General features: G+C 42.3%; 1 protein-coding gene across 1 annotated transcript in view; it reads right to left on the reverse strand.

The window, feature by feature from the left end:
- DCHS2 (dachsous cadherin-related 2) overlaps positions 1-25,440 on the reverse strand; it is a 238,094-nt gene that overhangs the window by 108,196 nt on the left and 104,458 nt on the right. The window contains exon 2 of the mRNA XM_024198243.3: positions 9,986-10,177. Within this exon, the coding sequence (XP_024054011.2) occupies positions 9,986-10,177 (192 nt within the window). The remainder of the gene's footprint in view (positions 1-9,985; positions 10,178-25,440) is intronic.

Below are 25,440 nucleotides of genomic sequence, written 5' to 3' on the forward strand. Positions count from 1 at the left end.
GCTGTCGTCACTAACTCATCTCCCCAGCTCCTCAAGACTGCGCTGCTATGCTATTCTCCACTTGGCTTACACTTCTGCCTCTCACACACCCTGGCTAGAAGCCAAACTCTTGCACTGGCTCCATGGAACAATACAGGGAGCATCTACCGGTTATTAACTCAACCATGTGGGGAAGGCAGCAGCTGCAGGCCAGTCTGAGCAAGGCAGAACTACAGAAAAATGGCAATATGGCAAATTCCATAGCAAAAATATTGAATTTTGTGCCATCTTGGAAAAAAATGAATTCTGTAGCTGCAGAATCATGGAGGCCATAGAACCCTGACTGAGATGCACAGTCATTCACCTCTCAGCACTATTGTTTTAGGCTTCCTATAGATGTAGGAAAGCACTGCTGTATCAGTTTTGCTTTGGTTCACATTTTCAAGGTTCTCTCTACACCCATAAAGGCTACAAACATAATTTTAACAAAGCTGAGATTCTGTAGCAAGAAGCCAATTGAGTGGCAGTGGAACGATGTGATATACAGATTTCTGCACATGCACTTGACAGTACATTACAACACGGATGGAAGAAGACACTCCATGGATACAGTGTTTGATTTTCAAAGAGTTATGCACAAAAAATGTGTACATGTAAGTTGAGTAAGTAATTATAGAGACTGCACACACACAAATTGTATACTGGCATGAACAAAGGGCAAGCTATGTTTCGTAATGCTGAATTTATGCATGATGCCACAGGAACCATGGGTGTAACTTAGATGTATATTTCTGCATGCACCATTGTGTGCCACATTTATTGAGAAAAATGTTTTGTCCTTCACAAAACTATCCAGAGTGCAGTCCAGTTACTCAGGCTGGGATTTTCACTGTAGTGCAGTAGCAAGCTCAAAAAAACTGCATTCAATCTTTGGTCTGTTGACTCCATAGACTTGTACTGAATTGCTGAGATACAATAAATAAATCCATCAACAGCATTAGCTCTGTAAATTTTCTCACTGAGGCTTTCATTTTTCCGTATTTTTTCACATAGTCATGTTGTCTCTATAGCCTGGCACTGACGATGTCATGACACCGTTGTGAGGAACCTTAGTTTAAATGTATGAGGAAAATTAAGACTATAACGTAAAGTAATGAAAAATTACTTATTTGCAGTATTCTTACAATAGACTGAATCCTGATCCCACAAGCAAAGTTAAAAGAGTTTAGTCCAAAAATGGAGATTAGGTTGAAAATGGAATCCTCATCCCCCACCCATTTGGTGCTGTTGAGTTTTCTTTTGGGGGGAGAGGAGGGACAGAGAAAGGAAAAATATGGAAAAGGGGGCAAACGTGGGAGGAGTTTAAGAACAGCAAAGTATTATGGGGATTAATTTTAAACCACTTGACCCAATCTGTGTTCTTGACTGCTAAGGAAAAATGCAGACATTTCACCCTCCAATCTAAGAAGTTCATTTTAAGGAGTTAGACTGTAAAATCTTTTTTGGAGGGAGGGAGAGGTCCATTCTGAAATATTTTTAGAAGGGTGGGACGTGAGATGGGGGAGTGTAACGGCTGGTCTACCTCACTCCTCTCTGTCCTTGTGCTAACCACTGTTGTTGAGGAGCCAGTGCCTCCTTTTCCTGACCCTGAAGCATATCCATTAGACACAAGTGAAGAGAGGCTCTACTATTGTCATCACCCAGTATAATGGATGACATGCAACCCTTCTTGTTTTGATGCAGTAGAATTTCTTTAAGGTTACCCTGGCAGTGGTAATTTTTGAGAAAGATCCCTAGTGACTGGGAACAAATGGCTGCTATTTCTAACCACATGAATATGCTCCTTTATCTGTTCAGAGACAAGCATGACAGTTGATTATCCAGGAAGTGAAGACTGATTTAAGCATGCCCATTGTTGAAAGAAAATTACATTTGTTAAAACATATTTCAAGCAACAGTAGAACACTGTTGTTCATTCTGCCTTTGTATTCTAGAAATATTGCTCATATAACTTCATGTCTCTCAAATGCTTAAATAACCTTTTAACTACAATTGTGCTGATTGATGGAATGGCAATAAAGTTGGGTACAAGTCACATTGTTGTGATTCTGAAATTTTGTTACATGTGGAACAAACAATGAACATGATATACTGCTACAGAGCTGAAATTACCATAACTGGAGACTCTCTTTTCCCTAGCAACATCCAATCTATGTAAAAACATGAAGCTAACAATAAACCTCTCAAACCATTCTTCAAATATAAATAATACTACCTTCTTGACAGAAAAGATTCTACTGCTTAACAAATACCTATGATGTTATGTAGAACAGCTGCATTTTTGCTGTTTACATTGTAAGACTGCATAAGAATCTGACAGGATTTCAATTATCGTTTCCAACATGCTGGGATATAGGATTCCATTAAAATTTTGTTCCAAACTGAAAGGTTATATATAGGTTCTCAAGACTTGAATACAAATTTTATTTTCTTTGAAATATGTTTATGCAGTTTTTAAGTTGTAATGCTGTAGTAGGGCAAGGAAGGAATAGAATTAGCCACAAATTTCAAAAGCTTTAACTTCAATGGGAATTTTGCCTGAGAAAGGAGTGCTGAACTGGGCACTTTGTGTATTACAGTAACTGCTTTAACTAAAAAAAAGAGAAGAATATTGGTAGCTGTTACATGTAACTGCTAAAACACAAGAAAGAGACAACAAGCATAAGTCTCTCTCTATACACAACATATAGTAGGAAAGCCATTTAGAGTTTCAGCAGTATCATCACACTTTCATCAGAATCCATCTAAATACCAAGAAGCATTGGGAAAGTTTTAAATGTTGAACTGATCCAACTGCTTTTGGTGTTTGATTAAAAATTGACCAGTCAACACACAGCCAATATTATTTTAAGGGCTTTCATAGACATTTCCATTACAGAATACTTGATATACAGCTGTCTGTAACAGTTCAGAAGACATAATAGCATTTTATTAGCTAAATGACTCCTTTTTAATAACATGTCTAAGTGTCATATATAATCACCCAGTTTAGATCCATTTTAGTTTATCAGGTAAATGACATATGTTTTATAATGTTTACCAATATCTTATGAATTTGATAATTCTGAGGTCTAATCCTCTACTCCTTTCTGAGATAAAGCTCCCATTGGAATCCTCATTTCAGGAATGGCAATTTGGCCTGAGCAACCAGTGGAGGGATAAGCCGCAGATTATTAAAAATGACTGATTTCAAAATTGTCAAGGGTACAATATACCTTGCAAGCCATTTCATGTAATTAAGTAAACAAAACATATTTCTAAAATTCCTGAACAAATATATAGTATCAACATTGTTCTTTATAGTGTTATGTATCAAGTGTCCCCTGACAATTAGGTCAGAACATGCACCATATATAGTGCTCATTCTCTTTTTTCCTTAAGATTTACGTTTGTAAAAACTGTCAATTGCATTTACTTCTAATTTTCAAAAGATTATGCTTAATAGCAAAGAATTTACAATTTCATCTGCGTAAATAAGAAAACAGACCATTCTGAGTGGACTAGAGGGGTAATCATCTCTGAGCATACAACTCAATTTTCATCATAATCAGTCATGTAACTTCACCTTCACATTCAGCAGATGTGCTTGTATGTGTAATTAGAAGTGATTTCTTTAAAAGCACCATGCTTAAAATGCTTTGTCCTTGACTCCCTGCAAATGCAATTTCTGCAGAATAGATCTGATTTTGAAACTGTTTTTAAAATACAGGCAAAAGGGCTAGTCTTTTCAATCTTTCAGAGGAACAAGCGTTCAAATGGGACAGGAAGACAAAACCAATTAAATTGGAACTAAACAAATAAAGATGTGGAAAGAATGTGTTTCTTAATGTTAATAAACTTTTTAATGTTAATGTATGGTAAAGGAATAATCTGTATCTCCTTTACACAGAAGTCATAAGATTTTCAGTTTTGTAACTGCTGCCTAAGCACTACAGTGGTAGGTGCATTTGTAGTGCAGAGGGAGAAGGATTCTGTCGCAGCATTCCTACAATTACATTTTTTAGTACTATGGTAGGTTTCCTCTAGCAACTGTATGGACCACTGTTTGTTTGGATGAAGTAGAACACCAAACTGTTGGACATCATGTAATTAATGCAGGTGAGCACACAAAAGGATAGGGCTATGTATCTTAATTAGCAATAAGGCTTGATCAGAGTGTAACTGCACAACACTGAAAACATACACACTTTTTAAAAATTGGATATTGTTTCATACATGCAACTGAGTTTATTTTAATGCCTCATTGTACAACAACATGTATTGCTAGGTTTACCACGATGGGTATAAACATTCTGGATACACATCTAACCAGCCCAGGGAAAACAAAACATGGAATTTCATATTGCATTGCATTCTTATTGTAAAAGATAAACAAGTCCATTAAAACATATCAGGCCTTATTCTCAGATCTTTTAAAAGCAAAAAAAGGGCATACCATTTTATCCCCCTTTCTTGGTCACCTTTAAGACTATGTTAGACCTCTCATTAAAATTCCTGTTTTTCATATTCTCTTTCTGAAAAACTCACCATTGAGATTGACATTTTCCATGCCTGGTCTCAACCTACAGCTGAAAAATTTTGGAAGGTTTCCTGAGGGAAATGCCTTCACCTGTTTTTGTGTTATTTGAGAATGAAAATCATTATACTCTTGCAGCAGTTCAAGATGTTTTTAGTTCACTAGTAACTCAAAAACACCTACAAAAATGGAAGTTTGCAGGTGGAAAGAGAATTACAACTTAAACATTGCATTTTAAGCACAGAAAAAACAGGAAATGCACAAAATTAAGGCTCTCCTAATATCATTAACTTGTCCACATCACACAAATGTATTATTTCTAATCACTTGTTTAACTATTTAGAGCCAAACTGTGGCTGAGCATTGTGCAGGTTCATGTGGGAGGAGGGTTGATGTGCGTTTCTCCCTCTTTCTGCTTCCCTCACACACAGGGACCAGCCACAATCACAAGTCTGTGGTCTCTAGAGGACACATGCTGCTTTTTAGCTAGTACCCAAGAGGCAAAAGCAAACACAAAAGGAAAAGGGAGAAGCCAGGGCCCTCACCCGCCACAAATGGGCTGGCTATGGAGGGGAAAATGCGCTGAATGCTTAAGTGGTAGCACAGCATCTGCTAGCCACAAAAACTCCAGGAAACATAGTTTCTCATTAAAGCATAATACCTCCTGGAGCTTTCGTAGGAAGTTGTGGCTATATACCACTGCTGTATTTAGAGTTATAGTTTACTGGTATAGTCCGACTCTAAATGGATACCTAAGGATATACAGTATGTGATGTATGAGAAAATTGATGTTACTGTACACATAGCTCTCAATCTGCAAAGGTCCATATATGGAGGATCATGTGTGACAAAGACCCCAAAATGAACAACACAAAAATTATTCATGCAGGTGCTGTGGGATTCATTCCTTTCTATAACCTTACTTACAACAGTTCTGATGTAAGTAATTTTTGATAATAAAAGGGGAGGGATACCAAATATGTAGATAACGTAGGGACTAAAATGAGAGACATCTCTCAAAATGAGGTACGCTTCACATGTATGACTTAACTTTTGTACATGTTTAAATATGTAACTTCAAAGATTCAGCAAACCAGAAGGGGGGATTGTGTGTAACATATGTTGGATTTCTCTGCTGTTTTTCAACTTGCAGTAATACTGGACCCGATCTTGCCCCCACTGATATCAATGAGAGTTCTGTCACTAGCTTTCATGACAGAAGGATTGGGTTTCATAAGTAGAGCTGGCAGAATAACTGATTTTTCAGTTCATTAGCAGTTCCGAATTTTTTTTTAATCAGTTCAGCTCAAACCAAAACAGTTTTCAAAATATTCAGCAAATCAAAAAAATCTGAAAAATTTTGTTTTGGGTCAAACTAAATGCTTCATTTGACCCAAAATGAAACATTTAATTTCAATTTCAGGTATTTTTCACCTTTTGTTTAATAAAAGGAAATGAAGAGCTAGATTCCCTTTTACCTAATGTTTGGGACACTTTCGGATGTGAGAGACCCAGGCCTGGTCTACACTACGGGATTAATTCGGATTTAGCAGCGTTAATTCGAATTAACCCTTCACCCGTCCACACTACAGAGCCATTTAGTTCGAATTAAAGGGCGCTTTAAATCGATTTCTGTACTCCACCTCGACGAGCGGAGTAGCGCCAAAATCGATTTTGTTAATTCGAATTAGGGTTAGTGTGGCCGCACACCACCGAATTAATGTGGTTAAAATAAATGGGGTAGTGTGGCCGCACACCACCGAATTAATGTAGTTAAAAACCGAATTAATGTGCTTAGTGTGGCCGCGCACAATCGAATTTATACAACCTGTTTCCCAAATTCGAATTATCTAAATTTGGATTAATCCCGTAGTGTAGACATACCCCCAGATTCAATCCCCATTCTGGAGCAGGAGTTGAACCAAAGTCTTTCCCTCTCTCAGGTGAGTGCTCTAACCACCATGGCACTGGGACTGGGGAGGAGAGGCTCTTTCACTTTCTATAAATAATTATTCACTGTCACAGGAACTTGGACCGTGGTGTCCCTCCTCTCAGGTGAGTGCCCCAACCACTGCACTACAGAGCCATTCTCACATTCTCTCTCGATAAAAAAGTGGAACAGCTTCAACTGGAGATGTTGAGTTGACTCATCCCAAAATAGCCAATAGTGTGATGCTTAGGGAATTCACCTGGGAGGAGGGAAGACCTGAGTTCAAATCCCTGTTTCAGTACAGACAAGAATTTAGGTCTCCCAGATGAGAGCCCTAACCATCAGGCTATAAGTAGGTCACCATCATATCATCCTCAGCTTTGTAAACGGCACCTAAATCCCATAGTGAATCTAGCCTGAAAAATTAAAGTGATTAGTTTTGACATTTCTGAATGTTTGTATCAACTGAAACAATTTGCTGAAACAGGCACAAATTCATGAAATGAATCAACCCACATTGCATTTTTTGGAGAAAAAAATTTAGCTGAAAATTTTCACCCAGCTTTACTCATGAGTATCTGTGACGCATGGCTAGAAAGGGTTAAACATCCTGCAAAATAAATAAACCTCAAAAGACATGTAGGGAGATAATGTTTGTGTTTGTGTGTATTTACATATATATGAGTAGGGTTGACAATGTAATCAACAGTCCCTGTCTATGCTGTATTCTAATAATTCAGAGGTCAAAAGGACATCCTATCATGTAAACGAATTGTAAACACGGGATATCTCAGTATTCATCTCTCTTTGGAATGTACTGTGAATGGTGGAGGAACAAGCATGGTGGCTGTAGTGTGTATTTGGGTAAGATCTGAAACATTCATTAACCTGGGAGGTAATGTGTCCAATCCTTTGGGATTGGTAGAACCTTTTCTTTTATATGATGAAATAAGATTTACAGAAATTTTCATCATATTTGACATGGGTACCGGATGGAAGCCTGACGCTGGATCACTTTCAGAGAACTGTGTTGTTTGGACTTCTCAGTAACCAGTGAGGTAATAAAGAAACTGTTTTATGCTGGCTTAGTAAATCTAGGTATTGGAATATCCACCAGCTTTATGGAGATTGTCTGCCCCATTCTTTGCAATTCACCCTAACTGAGTGACCACAGCTGGCACTGTGCACCCCACTAGCACCCCGGTCACAGTATCAATTTAACAAAGGCAATTTTTATACTTGTCTCCCTGTGGTCACTTCTGAGCAGTTCTGCTTCTCCCATTGCTGCTTCTAAAAAGGCACATATAAAAAAAGGCAGACAGGCTCAGAAATCAAATCATGGAGAAGAAACAAACAGGGTGAAAGAAATTGATAGTTCTACTGCACCATTTCATTTGTAAAATAAGCTGTGTACCACCTGGAAAATTCACTCTCCTCCTCTTCGTTGTCTATTTAACCTTCTCAGTTTCTTTCTTCCTTCCTTCCCTCCCTTTGTCACTACCAATGACCCTTCGCTCTTCTCCCATCTTTTTCCATTAATTCTCTCTTCTTTTGCCAAACCCTTCTTCCACAGCTAACATCTATCATTCATGCTCCTTCCCAAGCATTGAAAATAAGCACTCAGGCTCCGTTTTCACTGCAAAAAAAAAGTAATGTTTGTTCTTAACTCACGTTGTTAACTCAGGTTAAAATCGCAGTGAAGACACAGCAGCTTGGCTTTTAATTCACATTAGCAGCTGCAGTTCAATCCCAGGCTCTCCTAAACACTTTAAGGGTATGTCTACTCTGCAGCTGGGAGGTATGATTCCCTGCGCAAGCAGAAAGACTCTCACTAGCTCAGCTCAAGCAATGTGGATGTTGTGGCACAGGCAGCAGTTTGGACTAGCCATCTAAGCTCAGACCCAGTCGGCTGGGCAGGCTTGGACTCAGACACCTAACCTGACCCGAACCACTATCAGCACTGCAGTGTCCACACTTCTATGTTTAGCATGCTAGCTTGAGCTGAGCTAGCATGAGTCTGTCTACCTGCGCTGAGAATCACACCTCCAAGCTGCAGTGTAGACATACCCTAAATCAAGCTGCTAATCTGGGTTACCTCCGTTGCCATATCTTCATTGCTATTTTAACTGGCGTTAACTAATACAGTTTAGCTATCATGAGATAAGCACATATTCCCCCCCGCCCTACCTTTTTTTTTTTTTGCAATGAAGACATACTGTAAGGGGCCAAGAGGAGGTGCATGCTACATTAACGCAGCAGTGGAGATAGAAGGTGACTCAGTACCAGCTCTGATATACACTAAAGCACAAAGTTTGAAAAGTGGGCACGGATATTAGGTGCCAACTTGAGGAACCTAGGATCTGATTTTTAAAAGCACTGAGCTCCCACAATTAAAAGTCAAGTCAATAAAATGCTCAGAACCTCTGAAAAATCAGATTTCCTTGAAAGAAGATAAATCACAGACTGATCCAAAAATAAAAGAGTCTATAGTTTTGGCATGCCTACAGTTTTCTCATGATTCTGATTTAAACTTTATCACTGGGGCATTAATCTGATCAGAATACACATATAACATTTCCATCTGAGCCTCTTTTACTATATTTTTATTTGAAAATCACAGAGTTTTGGCAAAACCCAAATCTTCTGAGCCAAATGAAAGGGAAATGTGAGGAACTCTTAAGACTGCCAATGCTCTCATCCAGATCAAGTATCCATTATTAATATATCTAATCTTGAGACTGCATACACATATATGTATTTTCATTTCTATTCAGCAGCACTATTTTTACCCATCTGAAGATAAAATATGATTTACCCATAAACTTTAATAACTTTCTATTATTCTCTGATTACCTTAGGAGCAATACATTATTTCCAATTAAAATGTCTGCAACATCCACATTCATGGCCATCCAACATCTGGACAGATGAAAGGAAACAGGACGAAGTCAGTCAGTCAATGGTGCTTGACAGCAGTGTGAGACAAGAGCCCGATGTGCGAACGGCAGACCTTCCCACAGTGGCTACAGGTCCACCCGCCAGATGGCGGTTGGAACACACACTGCTTCCTGGCTTACCTGCGGGCCTCAGTCTGGGCTATCTGATGGCTCTCGGCAATGACTGCACCAGCCTTGACCCGGCTTCTCCAGACTGAGCAGTTGTGGGTTGTGTCTTCAAGCTGTCAATGGGAATGCTGAATTTCTTGAGACCCCGCTTGACCTTGTTGCTGTATTGGAGCTTTGGCTTTCCTCTGCAACACTGGCAGTTCTTGAGTTGGCCACAGAGCACACCCTTCAACAGACGTTCTTGAGGCATATGTTCCATATATCCCAGCCAGCAAAGCCTGTGAGCATCCGGCGTAGTCTACATAGACTGTAGGCTGTCCTCTTAACTTCCATACAAACATATTAAAAACTTCCCTCCCTTGTTAAAACTATATATTTGTGCTCAATATACAAAACATGCTTACAAGTCTAGTAATATTCCAGGGTGAAACTTACCCCATCTGTAGCTTTCACTAGGAGATCGTAAGTGGCTGGATCCCCTTCCCTATCAATGTCTTGACACACACAGATGTGTCCTGTATGGAGATCTATCTGGAATGCTTTAGATTTTTCATAGTTATGGAATCCATCATAAAGAAAATATTCGATACGACCAAACTGGCCTGCATCTGCATCTGTTGCCTTGACCTACAGGGAAGCAATAAAAATGAAATGAAACTAGATAAACTATTATTACATAATAATATTTCAATTATTATGGATATTTGATGCCAAAGTCTTTATTACTGTTTTTTAAAAGTGTATTTATTTAATACATTGGCTCTAATACATAAGGTATCCCAATGCCCTTTTCATAACAATGAATTAGATGGTGGTAGTGCAGGTATTGCATAAGTAAATAAAGGATTATTTTGACAAGCAAAAAGGATGTGTTCTTCATTTGTGTCAACTCAATCAAGTGGCTTACTACAACTGAAAAGACTATTGAAGACATCAGCTACCATCTGTGAAGCCATATTAGCTTGCCGTGTTTTAACCTCAGAGGCTAAACCAAGCCTAACCAATATGACTTTAAAAGTGTTAGCCTGTGTCTTGAAGAAGTTCTTCAATAGTGTTAAGCTAATTCAACTGAACTAACATGATTAAAATACCCATAAAGACAAGGCCTTAAAGCCAACAACAGCTCACTTGTAGAACTGTATTACTGAGAAGGGGAATGCTGGCCAGGACATTATCTACTTTGCCTTCCGAAATGTGCCAATGGATTCTTAGAGCTTACTTTAACATCTCATTTGAAGGATGGCCTAGCTAACAATACAGTGCTTGACAGGAGTACAAGGAGTAGGTTTTATCCATGACCTCCTAGTTTAAAGGCAAGAGTCCTACTAACTCAACTAAACATGTCTATCTGCACCTGCATGATAAAAAGACATCCACCAGTAAAGTCACTGGAAAAATTCTTGCTACATGCTAAATTCCTTCATCGATGCTGTCTTGCAGATGGTTAGGAATGCTGAGTAGAAGATAACTAGAATCATGTATTTCATTTCGCACTACAGTAAGTAGATCTTACCAGGACAGCAACACTTTGCCTTCATCACTTAAAACCATTCTGCTGTAAATCTGAAACCAAATTCTGTAGATTAATATCTCACAGAAATGCTTCCTTCAGAGCTATACCCTTCCAGAACCAAGAAGTAAATAGTTTTCCCTGAGATGAAGCTTGTGAGGTTTTGGAGATAGTTTTGCATAGTGGTGCAAATTCTGCCTGCATCACTCAACGTCTTAAAATCCATGGGTGAAATTTACCGGTATCCAGATGGCCATCCCAAACCTAAGTGATGCATAGGCTTTGTGCTAGCCTCTGGAGAGGAGTTAATTTAATCCTACGTGAATAAGGCAAGCAGGATTTGGCCCGGAAGCTATACACCTCACAAAAAAGGGTTTATCTCCTTTATCTTGGAATTCAGCTCTGTATTTATTCTCAGGAGAGGAGCTGAATGCCAGGCACATGCCAACATCTCAAACATGTTAAAATATTTGCAGCAGGGTCAGTAGCTTCCTGGAGCCTGAGGAGGGAAGTCTGTGTCTAGAGTAGGGTGCAATCCTGTAACGCCTTGGACAGAGCAGTGCAGACAGAAACCCAGGGAGAAGAGAAGGAGCTCTGGACAGGCTGCTGAGACTGAGGAGGGTGCTCTGGTTGTGGGGAAGTGGCCTAAGGAAAGGCAGCAATAGTAGAGGCAGAGGGATGCAGCAGGAGGCTGCAATCCACCGGGTCCCTGGGCTGGGACCCGGAGTAGTGGGTGGACCTGGGGGAGTGGCAGGACAATTCACTGCAGTTGCCAGTGGGGAAGTGGATAGACTAGGAGCTAAACTCCCCTGGAAGGAGGGGAACACGGATAGTGACTTGACTGGAGGGCTGAGCCATGAAGAGGACACTACGGTTCCTGATGCTGCGGGAGGGGTTGCAGGCGGATTTCAGAAAAGGAGTGACAAGTTGCAGATGGAGGTGTTGGCCCCGAGCTAATCCCCAGAACGACCACGAGGAGGCGCCAGTCTGGTGGTGGGTGACGCACACCGTGACAGTACTTTACGTAATTAGACCTTGGGGAAATGCTGTACTATTGTGATTTGTTTCCCATTTTAGTGCATTTGGTTGCATGTCACTACATTATCTATCCCAGTCTCTCTAACTAGGATTATACTCTTAATGAAGAGTTAAAGCCTATAGTAAACTAGGAATATGTTATACCACAAAACTTTATAAAGGATTAATAAAGAGAAACTTAAAAATGTTTCACATCTGAGGAAATTTCAGGGAGAAAAAAGTATCAGAAGGTACTTGGCTAATATTTTTGCATTTCCTCTGCTGTTATTGATATCTGTGTCAGTAATAAGCATTCTCTGTCAGCTATATGTTGCTTTCTGTGCAATCCTGCAGTGGTGTCGGAACACTGAGGTTATGGTATAACACTTTATTCTCCACTGTTGAATTGTCTATTGCTTTGGAAATTACTGTAATGTCAAAAAATCTAGTATTAGAACTCCACTACATGTCAAGCAAAGAAGTGAGATGGGCTGCATAGAACAGGTAGCACGTTTCCAGTATGGGAGTAACTATGATGAGGTTAAGCCTCTGAGCATGCCCAATTTGAACAAGATGTTTCCAGAAGTCTGAAAAGAAGCTGCCTGATTTGTGTGCTTGTGCAGTTGATGTAACATATCTTCACTACAACCAACTCGATTTTAGAGTATTTTACTGAACATTACACGCTATGAGGTTTTTTAACACAATATATTTGGTAATTAGCAATGTGGCAAGAAAAATATGAAATTCATGTACTTTTCAAGTGCTTTTAAGTTTTCAGACATATCTGAATATGCCAAATATTAAAGTTCTTCTTTAACATAAAAAGGAAGACAACACTTTGTAATGAACATTAACCATACAATGCTGATAAGTTTAGCCCATACAATTTAGTCTGAAGCATAAATGTTTCTAAATTAGCACTATGTCAAAAACTATGAAATTGTAGTGTTTAACCAAGCATTGACACAGCAATAAAGTGGCAAACTGTGGTTCTTGAGACAGTTCATTACATCTTCATTTTTATTGTCTTAATCTCTCTAGCTAGTTATAAATTTCTTAGCATCTAGTTGGGTTATTTTATGACATATGTAAAATTAAATGAAAACTTTTCACACTGGAGCAAACTTTGGGGGAGGGGGGAAAGGATTTATAAAAAAAGAAATGTATGGTAATGGAACCATTTTGTGTGTGTGATTTTGCTATTATTAGAGGTGTTTTAAAGAAAGATTTCTTCTTCAGTTCTGTTTCGCTTTTTATTTAGTTCTTTAAAGAAGCTAAACATCAGATCCTTTTGCAGTGGAGTGGTATTTGTGCTACAGTAATACCTAGAGGTGCCCACAAAGGTTGCGATTCCATTATAAACTTATCCAAGGTTATGCAGAATATCTATAACTGAGCTTGGAATTGAATGTAGATCTCCCAAGTCTCAAGTCAGTGCCTTAACCACAAGCCTATCTTTTCCTTCCAAAGAATAATTTGGTATGAGAATGGTGAATTGGGCTTGAATTTAGGTGAAATGGGAGGAAAACCTGACTTTTGAAGGTTACTGAGACCTCTCTTCCCTCTGCTAGTATGAGTGCCTGTGTGTTCATGCACATGCATGTACATGTGTGTTTACATGTGTAGAAAGAGCAAAGGAAAGAGATCTGCTTTTCGGTCAATTGTTTATTTACACATGATTACCCATTATCACATGTGGCTCATAATTAGCAGTCCTTACTCCTCTGCTATCTGTGGTCTCACATACTGTAATCTTTATCCTTTAAAATCATTAGTACCCAAAGGAGCTTAGACATATGGCTGTAAAGGAAAGAATTGGAGGAAGTGGAATGCAGATAAAAACTGTCAAAAACAGATTAGGCCAGTCACTTCCATCAAAATCCGAAAATGTCAGAAGATTTAAAAAGGAATATATGTTAATTCATAAAGGTTCCACTTTTCTACTCTCTGGATTTTTTCAGATTGATCTCTTAACCCTTTGAAAGATCCCTGGGATATTCAATATTTGCTCTATTTTAGACAAGGGACCTCTTACCATTTAGAATTGCACTAAATATTCTGATGCACCATTATGGTGCATCAGAATAATTAGCCACCATTTCTGAAAGTCAGCTGGTGACCGTAATGAACGACACCATACTGGATTATCTGATACTGATTTTAGAAAATTCATTCATAAAAATTTGCCAGTGATCATGTGGTTATAGAACAATTCACGTTTGTTTCATTTCCTTGTAGTTTGCGTTCCACAGCTGTAGTACAGGACACAGTGCAATTCTTGACTAAGGACCAAAGCTTCATTCCATTTAAGTTAAAGGCAAAACTCCCACTGACTTCAATAGAACAAGGATTTGGTATTAAAAATGATTTACAGTTGTGCATTAAACAAGTCTGGAATAGGGATGTAAATATCATTTTTAAAAGTACCCATTTAAACTATTAAAATTATACTGGTTAACCATTTAATCGTTAACACGATGGGGGTGGGGTCGGAGTCCAGGGCTACCGCTTGGCCACACACAGCAAGGGGTCAGTGTCCGGGACTCCTGCCTGGCCCCACACAGCAGGGGGTTGGAGTCTGGGGCTGCTGCCAATCTGTTTTAAATGTTAGCTACAATATATTAACAGTAAGACTAATACTTATCAGTTAACCGTTTAATATTTTACATACCTAGTCTGGAACATTTGATATTTTACCTACCATTTAATTTGCTATTTCTATTAATTTTTAAATCAGAGTTGTATGCTATTATAGTATTTCTCTGTTATCACCACTACACTAATTAGTTTGGTCCATGTTTAAAAACAAACAAAAACCATTATTTTTGTGCCTGCAAGCTACTGCTGGTGACTACATTAAAATGTAGCTCTATCTGGTTGTGTTTGCAGATAGTTAAAGTTCTAAATGCTATAATGTATGCCCACAATTGACTACGGAAGATTAATTATGGGTGAAAAATTAGAGGCTATTGTTAGAAGGCTAGCCCATTACATTCAGCAACTTGTTTTCCTTCCTGCACATTATGCAGTCCTTAGATTTTTAATGGTACATGCAAAGGAATAATGAATGAGGTATTTAAATAAAAATGCTTCAAAACAAGCAATACAAATCTGAGGGCCTAATCATGTTTGACCTTAGTCACTTGAGTGCCTCTGATTTCAATGATAGCAGTTGCATGGGTAAGAAGATATGACTTTTACCCGTCAAGTTCCTCCGTATCCACTCAGTTTCCCCTTGCTCTTTCCCTTTTTGATTCATGTCCTATGTTACAGCCAAAACAGTTTTATACAAGTCCCATTTTTGTGTCCAACACCATACTATAATTGACATTAAAGAATAATACAAATTAGCTGGAAAATACAGATGAGGTTGAATGGAACCATTCTATGGAAATTCTTGAAGTATCAGCGAGACATTTTGTACTACTGCTAGAGGCAGGAAGCTAATGAGGACAGGCTAACATTCACATTTTGAGATACAGGTGAGGAGAGACAAGGCATTACACATTTTGGAAATATGAACCCATTATAGTAGTGATCCAAAACACTACAGCTTACAAGAGTGTTGTGCTGCTGCCATTATTGTAGATTATAGTAATTTAAGAGTTGGGATGCAGGGAAACAGCACGAGAGTGAATGATAGCAGTCAAAACAAGAGGAAATGAAGGCAGCAGAAAGAATTTTCACAGTGGGTTGATCAAGAGTGTTGAATGTTCACAGTATTACAGAAGTGATGATGCTTAAAAGACTTATAGTCCTCAGATGTGGGAGGCAAATGAGTTTGTTGTTGTATCACCCACCTCTGCTCTGAGAGGTAGGCTGAATGTGATATTGAATTCCAGGAGAAAGGAGAGGATAATTAGGTTGAAAGTGTTCTTCTTATTACTTAACTGGACACATTTTGGATATGCTGAATTAAAAGAATGCATGAGATTAAGAAGTATAAACTTGGGAATCAGGAACTAGATGACTACAAGTATTTCCTATAAAAAAAATGTACAGGGCAATAAAAATTATGGAACTGAAAAGATGCCTGCTAAACTTCTACATTCAGTCATGCTGCTTTTATAGTCTTCTCTCCCCTTCTGTGTTTGCAAGCTCTTCAGAAGAAAATAATTTTCTTACCTGTCTATAAAATGCTTTACACACTGTTGACACTACAAATAAAATAAATAAAAATATAAGCAGAAAAGGCCCAAAGAATTAAAGGAATGTAAACACTGGAAAAATCAATCACCAACATGATCTCACAGTTTGAATACTGAAAGGAGGAAGTCAAAGAGAGCTATAAAGGACGTAGGTTGGAATCTTACAGGGTGGGCAGGCAGAGGAGAAAATACTATAATGAAAGCCTAGCTGTAACAGGGAAGTGGGCGTGGGGCACATACACATCCCAGTGTGCCTGTTATAGTCCTTGGGCCCTTTAAAACAGGGAGCTAAAGTGTCAGGTCACATGCTTGCTCCTGGTCATATGTGCCCTACCGGTTACAGCTTATAGGGTTTCCTGCCTCTCAGCCAAAGTGGTATAACTAGGATGCAGGATCAGAGAAGGAACTGGGCTGAGGCTCACTGGACCTGTCAGATAGCTTCAGAGAGAAGGGGCCACCTGGGGAAGGCTTTGAAGCACTGGAAGGTCAATAAGGACTGTGAAGTCTGGAGACTAGACAATACCCCCAGGAGCTGTGAAACTGCTTTTTCTAAATATTATGCTAAGAAGGAAAAGACTACATTTGAGAGAACAGCTGATATGAGAGAGTCCAGGTGGCAGGTCCTCAGTTGGTACCAATTATTAGAACTTCATTCAACTCAACAGATCTATAAGAATTCACACCAGCTGTGGATCTGCCTCTGTATTTTTAAAATGTGAACAGCATCAGTTTGGGAGAAGTTATCCTCTAGCAATGAGTAGTTTAGTTTGCTCTGATATAAAGTGCCAGGGTATGAATTTAGGACTAGCCAAAGTTACAGGGAATTAAATCAACCCTCAGGTCGACATTCATCAGGAAGCTCTTAAGAGGAAGGTGATATGGAAGGTGAGTCATCAGCTGTTGTGACCTGCACAGGTTGTGCCATGTTTGTCTTTCTTCCACAGGACAGAAGCGACTTTGTCTGTACAAAGTGCAAGCTGGTCTGCATATTGGAAGAGAAGGTTCGAGGTCTGGAGAAACGAGTATCGACTCTGTGTTGCATAAGGGAAAATGAAGATTTCCTGGACAGATGTCAGGAGATGCTTCTACGGCCACAATGTTCTGAAGATTCAGAGCAGCCGCAGCAGGGACAGAAGGATGGTGAAGAAGTTTGGCAGCATGTGACCTCCAGAAGGAGAAAGAGGAGCGTCCATGTACCAGCAATGGAGATACAGGTGAGCAATCGTTTCCATGTTCTCTCTACAGGTACTAATGCGGAGAGTGGACTAGATGACCCATCTCAGGGAAGGGAGCAGAAGGAGACTCCACCAATTGGAAGGCAAAAGATGCACTGTCCTAGGGATGGGGGTTCCATGACCACCATTCCCAAGAGGAGGAGGAGGGTGGTGGTGGTCGGGGACTCCCTCCTCAGGGGGACTCAGTCATCTATCTGCCGCCCCAACCGGGAAAACCAAGAGGTCTGCTGCTTGCCAGGAGCTAGGATACACGATGTGACGGAGAGACTGCCGAGACTCATCAAGCCCTCGGATCGCTACCCCTTCCTGCTTCTCCACGTGGGCACGAATGATACTGCCAAGAATGGCCTTGAGCGGATCACTGCAGACTACGTGGCTCTGGGAAGAAGGATAAAGGAGTTTGAGGCGCAAGTGGTGTTCTCGTCCATCCTCCCTGTGCAAGGAAAAGGCCTGGGTAGAGACCGTCGAATCGTGGAAGTCAACGAATGGCTACGCAGGTGGTCTCGGAGAGAAGGCTTTGGATTCTTCAACCATGGGATGGTGTTCCAAGGAGGAGGAGTGCTAGGCAGAGACGGGCTCCACCTAACGAAGAGAGGGAAGAGCATCTTCGCCAGCAGGCTGGCTAACCTAGTGAGGAGGGCTTTAAACTAGGTTCACCGGGGGAAGGAGACCAAAGCCCTGAGGTAAGTGGGGAAATGGGATCCTGGGAGGAAGCACAAGCAGGAGAGAGCAAGAGGGGAGGACTCCTGTCTCATACTGAGAAAGAGGGACGATCGATGAGTTATCTTAAGTGCCTATACACAAATGCAAGAAGCCTGGGAAACAAGCAGGGAGAACTGGAAATCCTGGCACAGTCAGGGAACTATGATGCGATTGGAATAACAGAGACTTGGTGGGATAACTCACATGACTGGAGTACTGTCATGGATGGATATAAACTGTTCAGGAAGGACAGGCAGGGCAGAAAAGGTGGGGGAGTTGCGTTGTATGTAAGAGAGGAGTATGACTGCTCAGAGCTCCGGTATGAAACTGCAGAAAAACCTGAGAGTCTCTGGATAAAGTTGAGAAGTGTGAGCAACAAGGGTGATGTCGTGGTCGGAGTCTGCTATAGACCACCAGACCAGGGGGATGATGTGGACGAGGCTTTCTTCTGGCAAGTAGCAGAAGTTTCTAGATCACAGGCCCTGGTTCTCATGGGAGACTTTAATCACCCTGATATCTGCTGGGAGAGCAATACAGCAGTGCATAGACAATCCAGGAAGTTTTTGGAAAGTGTAGGGGACAATTTCCTGGTGCAAGTGCTGGAGGAACCAACTAGGGGCAGAGCTTTTCTTGACCTGCTGCTCACAAACAGGGAAGAATTAGTAGGGGAAGCAAAAGTGGATGGGAACCTGGGAGGCAGTGACCATGAGATGGTCGAGTTCAGGATCCTGACACAAGGAAGAAAGGAGAGCAGTAGAATACGGACCCTGGACTTCAGAAAAGCAGACTTTGATGCCCTCAGGGAACAGATGGGCAGGATCCCCTGGGAGAATAACATGAAGGGCAAAGGGGTCCAGGAGAGCTGGCTGTATTTTAAAGAATCCTTATTGCGGTTGCAGGAACAAACCATCCCGATGTGTAGAAAGAATAGTAAATATGGCAGGCGACCAGCTTGGCTAAACAGTGAAATCCTTGCTGATCTTAAACGCAAAAAAGAAGCTTACAAGAAGTGGACGATTGGACAAATGACCAGGGAGGAGTATAAAAATACTGCTCAGGCATGCAGGAGTGAAATCAGGAAGGCCAAATCACACTTGGAGTTGCAGCTAGCAAGAGATGTTAAGAGTAACAAGAAGGGTTTCTTCAGGTATGTTAGCAACAAGAAGAAAGTCAAGGAAAGTGTGGGCCCCTTACTGAATGGGGGAGGCAACCTAGTGACCGAGGATGTGGAAAAAGCTAATGTACTCAATGATTTTTTTGCCTCTGTCTTCACGAACAAGGTCAGCTCCCAGACTACTGCACTGAGCAGCACAGTATGGGGAGAAGGTGACCAGCCCTCTGTGGAGAAAGAAGTGGTTCGGGACTATTTAGAAAAACTGGACGTGCACAAGTCCATGGGGCCGGATGCACTGCATCCAAGGGTGCTAAAGGAGTTGGCGGATGAGATTGCAGAGCCATTAGCCATTATTTTTGAAAACTCATGGCGATCGGGGGAGGTCCCAAATAACTGGAAAAAGGCTAATGTAGTGCCCATCTTTAAAAAAGGGAAGGAGGAGGATCCGGGGAACTACAGGCTAGTCAGCCTCATCTCAGTCCCTGGAAAAATCAGGGAGCAGGTCCTCAAGGAATCAATTATGAAACACTTAGAGGAGAGGATTCACCAAGGGCAAGTCATGCCTGACTAACCTAATTGCCTTCTATGATGAGATAACTGGCTCTGTGGATGAGGGGAAAGCAGTGGATGTGTTATTCCTTGACTTTAGCAAAGCTTTTGATACGGTCTCCCACAGTATTCTTGCCGCCAAGTTAAAGAAGAATGGGCTGGATGAATGGACTGTAAGGTGGACAGAAAGCTGGCTAGATCATCGGGCTCAACGGGTAGTGATCAATGGCTCCATGTCTAGTTGGCAGCCGGTTTCAAGCGGAGTGCCCCAAGGGTCGGTCCTGGGGCCGGTTTTGTTTAATATCTTTATTAATGATCTGGAGGATGGTGTGGACTGCACTCTCAGCAAGTTTGCAGATGACACTAAACTGGGAGGCGTGGTAGATACGCTAGAGGGTAGGGATCGGATACAGAGGGACCTAGACAAATTAGAGGATTGGGCCAAAAAAAAAACCTGATGAGGTTCAACAAGGACAAGTGCAGAGTCCTGCACTTAGGACGGAAGAATCCCATGCACTGCTACAGACTAGGGACCGAATGGCTGGGTAGCAGTTCTGCAGAAAAGGACCTAGGGGTCACAGTGGACGAGAAGCTGGATATGAGTCAACAGTGTGCTCTTGTTGCCAAGAAGGCTAACGGCATTTTGGGCTGTATAAGTAGGGGCATTGCCAGCAGATCGAGGAACGTGATCGTTCCCCTTTATTCGACATTGGTGAGGCCTCATTTGGAATACTGTGTCCAGTTTTGGGCCCCACACTACAAGAAGGATGTGGAAAAATTGGAAAGAGTCCAGCGAAGGGCAACAAAAATGATTAGGGGTCTGGAGCACATGACTTATGAGGAGAGGCTGAGGGAACTGGGATTGTTTAGTTTCCAGAAGAGAAGAATGAGGGGGGATTTGATAGCTGCTTTCAACTACCTGAGTGGGGGTTCCAAAGAGGATGGAGCTCGGCTGTTCTCAGTGGTGGCAGATGACAGAACAAGGAGCAATGGTCTCAAGTTGCAGTGGGGGAGATCTAGGTTGGATATTAGGAAAAACTTTTTCACTAGGAGGGTGGTGAAGCACTGGAATGCGTTACCTAGGGAGGTGGTGGAGTCTCCTTCTTTGGAGGTTTTTAAGGCCCGGCTTGACAAAGCCCTGGCTGGGATGATTTAGTTGGGAATTGGTCCTGCTTTGAGCAGGGGGTTGGACTAGATGACCTCCTGAGGTCCCTCTGCTGGACTCTTTCCAATTTTTCCACATCCTTCTTGTAGTGTGGGGCCCAAAACTGGACACAGTACTCCAAATGAGGCCTCACCAATGCCAAATAGAGGGGAATGATCACATCCCTCGATCTTCTGGCAATGCTCCTACTTATACAGCCCAAAATGCAGTTAGCCTTCTTAGCAACAACGGCACACTGTTGACTCATATCCAGCTTCTTGTCCACTGTAACCTCTAGGTCCTTTTCTGTAGAACTGCTGCCTCGCCACTTGGTCCCTTGTCTGTAGCAGTGCATGGGATTCTGCACTTGTCCTTGTTGAACCTCATCAGATTTCTTTTGGCCCAATCCTCTAATTTGTCTAGGTCCCTCTGTATCCGATCCCTACCCTCCAGCATATCCCAGTTTAGTGTCATCTGCAAACTTGCTGAGGGTGCAATCCATGCCATCCTCCAGATCATTAATGAAGGTATTGAACAAAACCGGCCCAAGGACTGACCCTTGGAGCACTCTGCTTGATACCGGCTGCCAACTAGACATGGAGCCATTGATCACTACCCATTGAGCCCGATGATCTAGCCAGCTTTGTATCCACCTTATAGTCCATTCATCCAGCCCATACTTCTTTAACTTGCTGGCAAGAATACTGTGGGAGACCGTATCAAAAGCTTTGCTAAAGTCAAGGAATAACACGTCCACTGCTTTCCCCTCATCCACAGAGCCAGTTATCTCATCATAGAAGGCTATTAAGTTAGTTAGGCACGACTTGCCCTTGGTGAATCCATGCTGACTGTTCCTGATCACTTTCCTCTCCTCTAAGTGCTTCAGAATTGATTCCTTGAGGACCTGCTCCATGATTTTTCCAGGGACTGAGGTGAGGCTGACTGGCCTGTAGTTCACCGGATCCTCCTCCTTCCCTTTTTTAAAGATGGGCACTACATTAGCCTTTTCCCAGCCATCCGGGACCTCCCCCGATCACCATGAGTTTTCACATCCGCCAACTCCTATAGCACCCTCGGATGCAGTACATCTGGCCCCAGGAACTTGTGCTCGTCCAAGTTTTCTAAATAGTCCTGAACTACAAAGAAACAATGACAGAACATCAGTAAAAGGAAACAATGACAGAACATCAGTCAGCATGATAGGAAGTGGCATAACACATTGTCCTTCCCAACAACACCTAAGGGCCAGTTTTTAGGATTGTGAAACCCAATGCCAAAGATCCTTTAATTTTGGAGCATAGCAAACCAGCCTGTGGCTATGGGATGGCACTAAACCAGTTAAGGCCACTACAAGATCCTCTGAGCTGCTGTCTGAGTTAACCCTGGTCTACACTACAAATTTAGGTCGCATTTAGCAGTGTTAGATTGATTTAAGCCTGCACCCGTCCACATTACGAAGCCATTTTTGTCAATTTAAAGGGCTCTTAAAATCGATTTCGGAACTCCTCCCCGACGAGGGGATTGCTGGGTCAAATTTGGGGTAGTGTGGATGCAATTCGACAGTATTGGCCTCCGGGAGCTATCCCAGAGTGCTCCATTGTGACCGCTCTGGACAGCACTCTCAACTCCGATGCACTGTCCAGGTAGACAGGAAAAGCCCTGCGAACTTTTGAATTTAATTTCCTGTTTGGCCAGTGTGGCGAGCTGATCAGCACAGTTGACTATGCAGAGCTCATCAGCACAGGTGACCATGCAGTCCCAGAATCGCAAAAGATCTCCAGCATGGACCGAACGGGAGGTACTGGATCTGATCGCTGTTTGGGGAGATGAATCCATGCTATCAGAACTCCGTTCCAAAAGACAAAATGCCCAAATATTTGAAAAAATCTCCAAGGGCATGAAGGACAGAGGCTATAACAGGGACCCGCAGCAGTGCTGCGTGAAACTTAAGGAGCTCAGGCAAGCCTACCAAAGAACCAAAGAGGCAAATGCCGCTCCAGGTCAGAGCCCCAGATATGCTGCTTCTATGATGAGCTGCATACCATTCTAGGGGGTGCCCCTACAACTACTCCACCCCTGTGCGTGGACTTCATCAATGGATTCTCACGCAACAGAGATGCAGATTTTGGGGACGAGGAAGATGATGATGAGGAGGAGGACGTTGAAGATAGCACACAGCATGCAAGCGGAGAAAATGTTTTCCCCGACAGCCAGGAACTGTTTATCACCCTGGACCCAGTACCCTCCCAACCCACCCAAGGCGGGCTCATGGACCTTGAAGGCGGAGAAGGGACCTCTGGTGAGTGTACCTTTGTAAATATTGTACATGGTTTAAAAGCAAGCATGTTTAATGATTAATTTGCCCTGAAAACTTGGGAAGCATTCGCGGCCAGTACAGCTACTGGAAAAATCTGTTAACATGTATGGGGATGGAGCGTAAATCCTCCAGGGACATCTCAATGAAGCTCTCCTGGATGTACTCCCAAAGCCTTTGCAAAAGGTTTCTGGGGACGGCAGCCTTATTCCGTCCTCCATGGTAGGACACTTTACCACGCCAGGCCAGTAGCACGTAGTCTGGAATCATTGCATAACAAAGCATGGCAGTGTATGGTCCCAGTGTTTGCTGTCATTCAAGCAACATCCGTTCTTTATCTCTTTGTGTTATCCTCAGGAGAGTGATATCATTCATGGTCACCTGGTTGAAATAGGGGAATTTTATTAAGGGAACATTCAGAGGTGACCGTTCCTGCTGGGATGTTTGCCTGTGGCTGAACAGAAATCATCCCCGCTGTGCGCCATGTGGTGGGGGGAGGGGTGAAGCGATCATCCCAGAGAATAGGGTGTGTGTGTGTGGGGATTTAGTTGGGTTTGTGCTGCACGTTAACCCGAAAACCGTAGCCCCTCCTTTTAAATGGCCAACCCATTTTAAATGGCCAACCCAACGGGTGGTTGGTATGTGAAATGAGGGCACTGCTGTTTGAAACCATGTAATGTTAACAGCTTGCTTCACCGTGAAAGAGTCTACTCATTCTCTAAAATGTGTCTTTTTAAATACTACTCTCCCTTTTTTTCCTTCCACAGCTGCAAATGTTTCAACGCTCCCAGTATTATCTGCATCCCAGAGGCTAGCGAAGATTAGAAGGCGAAAAAAACGCACTCTCAATGAAATGTTCTCTGAGCTCATGCAGTCCTCCCACACTGAAAGAGCCAGCAGAATGCATGGAGGCAGACGCTGTCAGAGTACAGGAAAGCACTAAATGAATGCGAGGACATGTGGCGGGATCAAGATGATAGGTGGCATCAGCATGATGAGAGGAGGCAGGATGCAATGCTGAGGCTACTAGAAGATCAAACTGCTATTCTCCGGCGTATCGTTGAGGTGCAGGAAAGGCAGCAAGAGCACAGACCGCCGCTGCAGCCCCTGTGTAACGAACCGCTCTCCTCTCCAAGTTCCATAGCCTCCTCACCCAGATGCCCAAGAATGCGGTGGAGGGGCCTCCGGGCACCCAACCAGTCCACCCCAAAGGACTGTCCAAGCAACCAAAGGCTGGCATTCAATAAGTTTTGAATTCCCTGTGGCCTTGTCCTTCCCTCCTCGACCCTCTTCCACCACCCCACCCGGTGCTTCCCTCCTCCCCCACCCCTCCTGGGCTACCTTGGCAGTTATCCCCCCATTTGTGTGATGAAGTAATAAAGAATGCATGAATTTGAAACAACAATGACTTTATTGCCTCTGCAAGCGGTGATCAAAGGTGGGAGAGGAGGGCGGTTGGCTTACAGGGAAGTAGAGTGAACCAAGGGGGCGGGTTTTCATCAAGCATAAACAAACAGAACTTTCACACCGTAGCCTGGCCAGTCATGAAACTGGTTTTCAAAGCTTCTCTGATGCACAGCCCGCCCTGCTGTGCTCTTCTAACCACCCTGGTGTCTGGCTGCGCGTAATCAGCGGCCAGGTGATTTGCCTCGACCTCCCACCCCGCCATAAACATCTCCCCCTTACTCTCCCAGATATTGTGGAGCACACAGCAAGCAGTAATAACAATGGGGAACATTGGTTTTGCTGAGGTCTAACCAAGTCAGTAAACTGCGCCAGCGTGCTTTTAAATGTCCAAAGGCACATTCTACCACCATTCTGCGCTTGCTCAGCCTATAGTTGAACAGCTCCTGACTACTGTCCAGGGTGCCTGTGTATGGCTTCATGAGTCATGGCATTAAGGGGTAGACTGGGTCCCCAAGGATAACTATAGGCATTTCAACATCCCCAATGGTTATTTTCTGGTCTGGAAAGTAAGTCCCTTGCTGCAGCCGTTCACACAGACCAGAGTTCCTAAAGATGCGAACATTGATCTTGGTGAAACATCCCTTGTGATCCACCAGGGCTTGCAGCACCATTGAAAAGTACCCCTTTCGGTTTATGTACTGGCTGCCTTGGTGGTCCGGTGCCAAGATAGGGATATCCGTTCCGTCT

The sequence above is a fragment of the Terrapene carolina genome, unplaced genomic scaffold (genome assembly GCF_002925995.2).
Source record: "Terrapene carolina triunguis isolate 2854851 unplaced genomic scaffold, T_m_triunguis-2.0 Scaffold66, whole genome shotgun sequence".
NCBI classification, from domain to species: domain Eukaryota; kingdom Metazoa; phylum Chordata; order Testudines; family Emydidae; genus Terrapene; species Terrapene triunguis.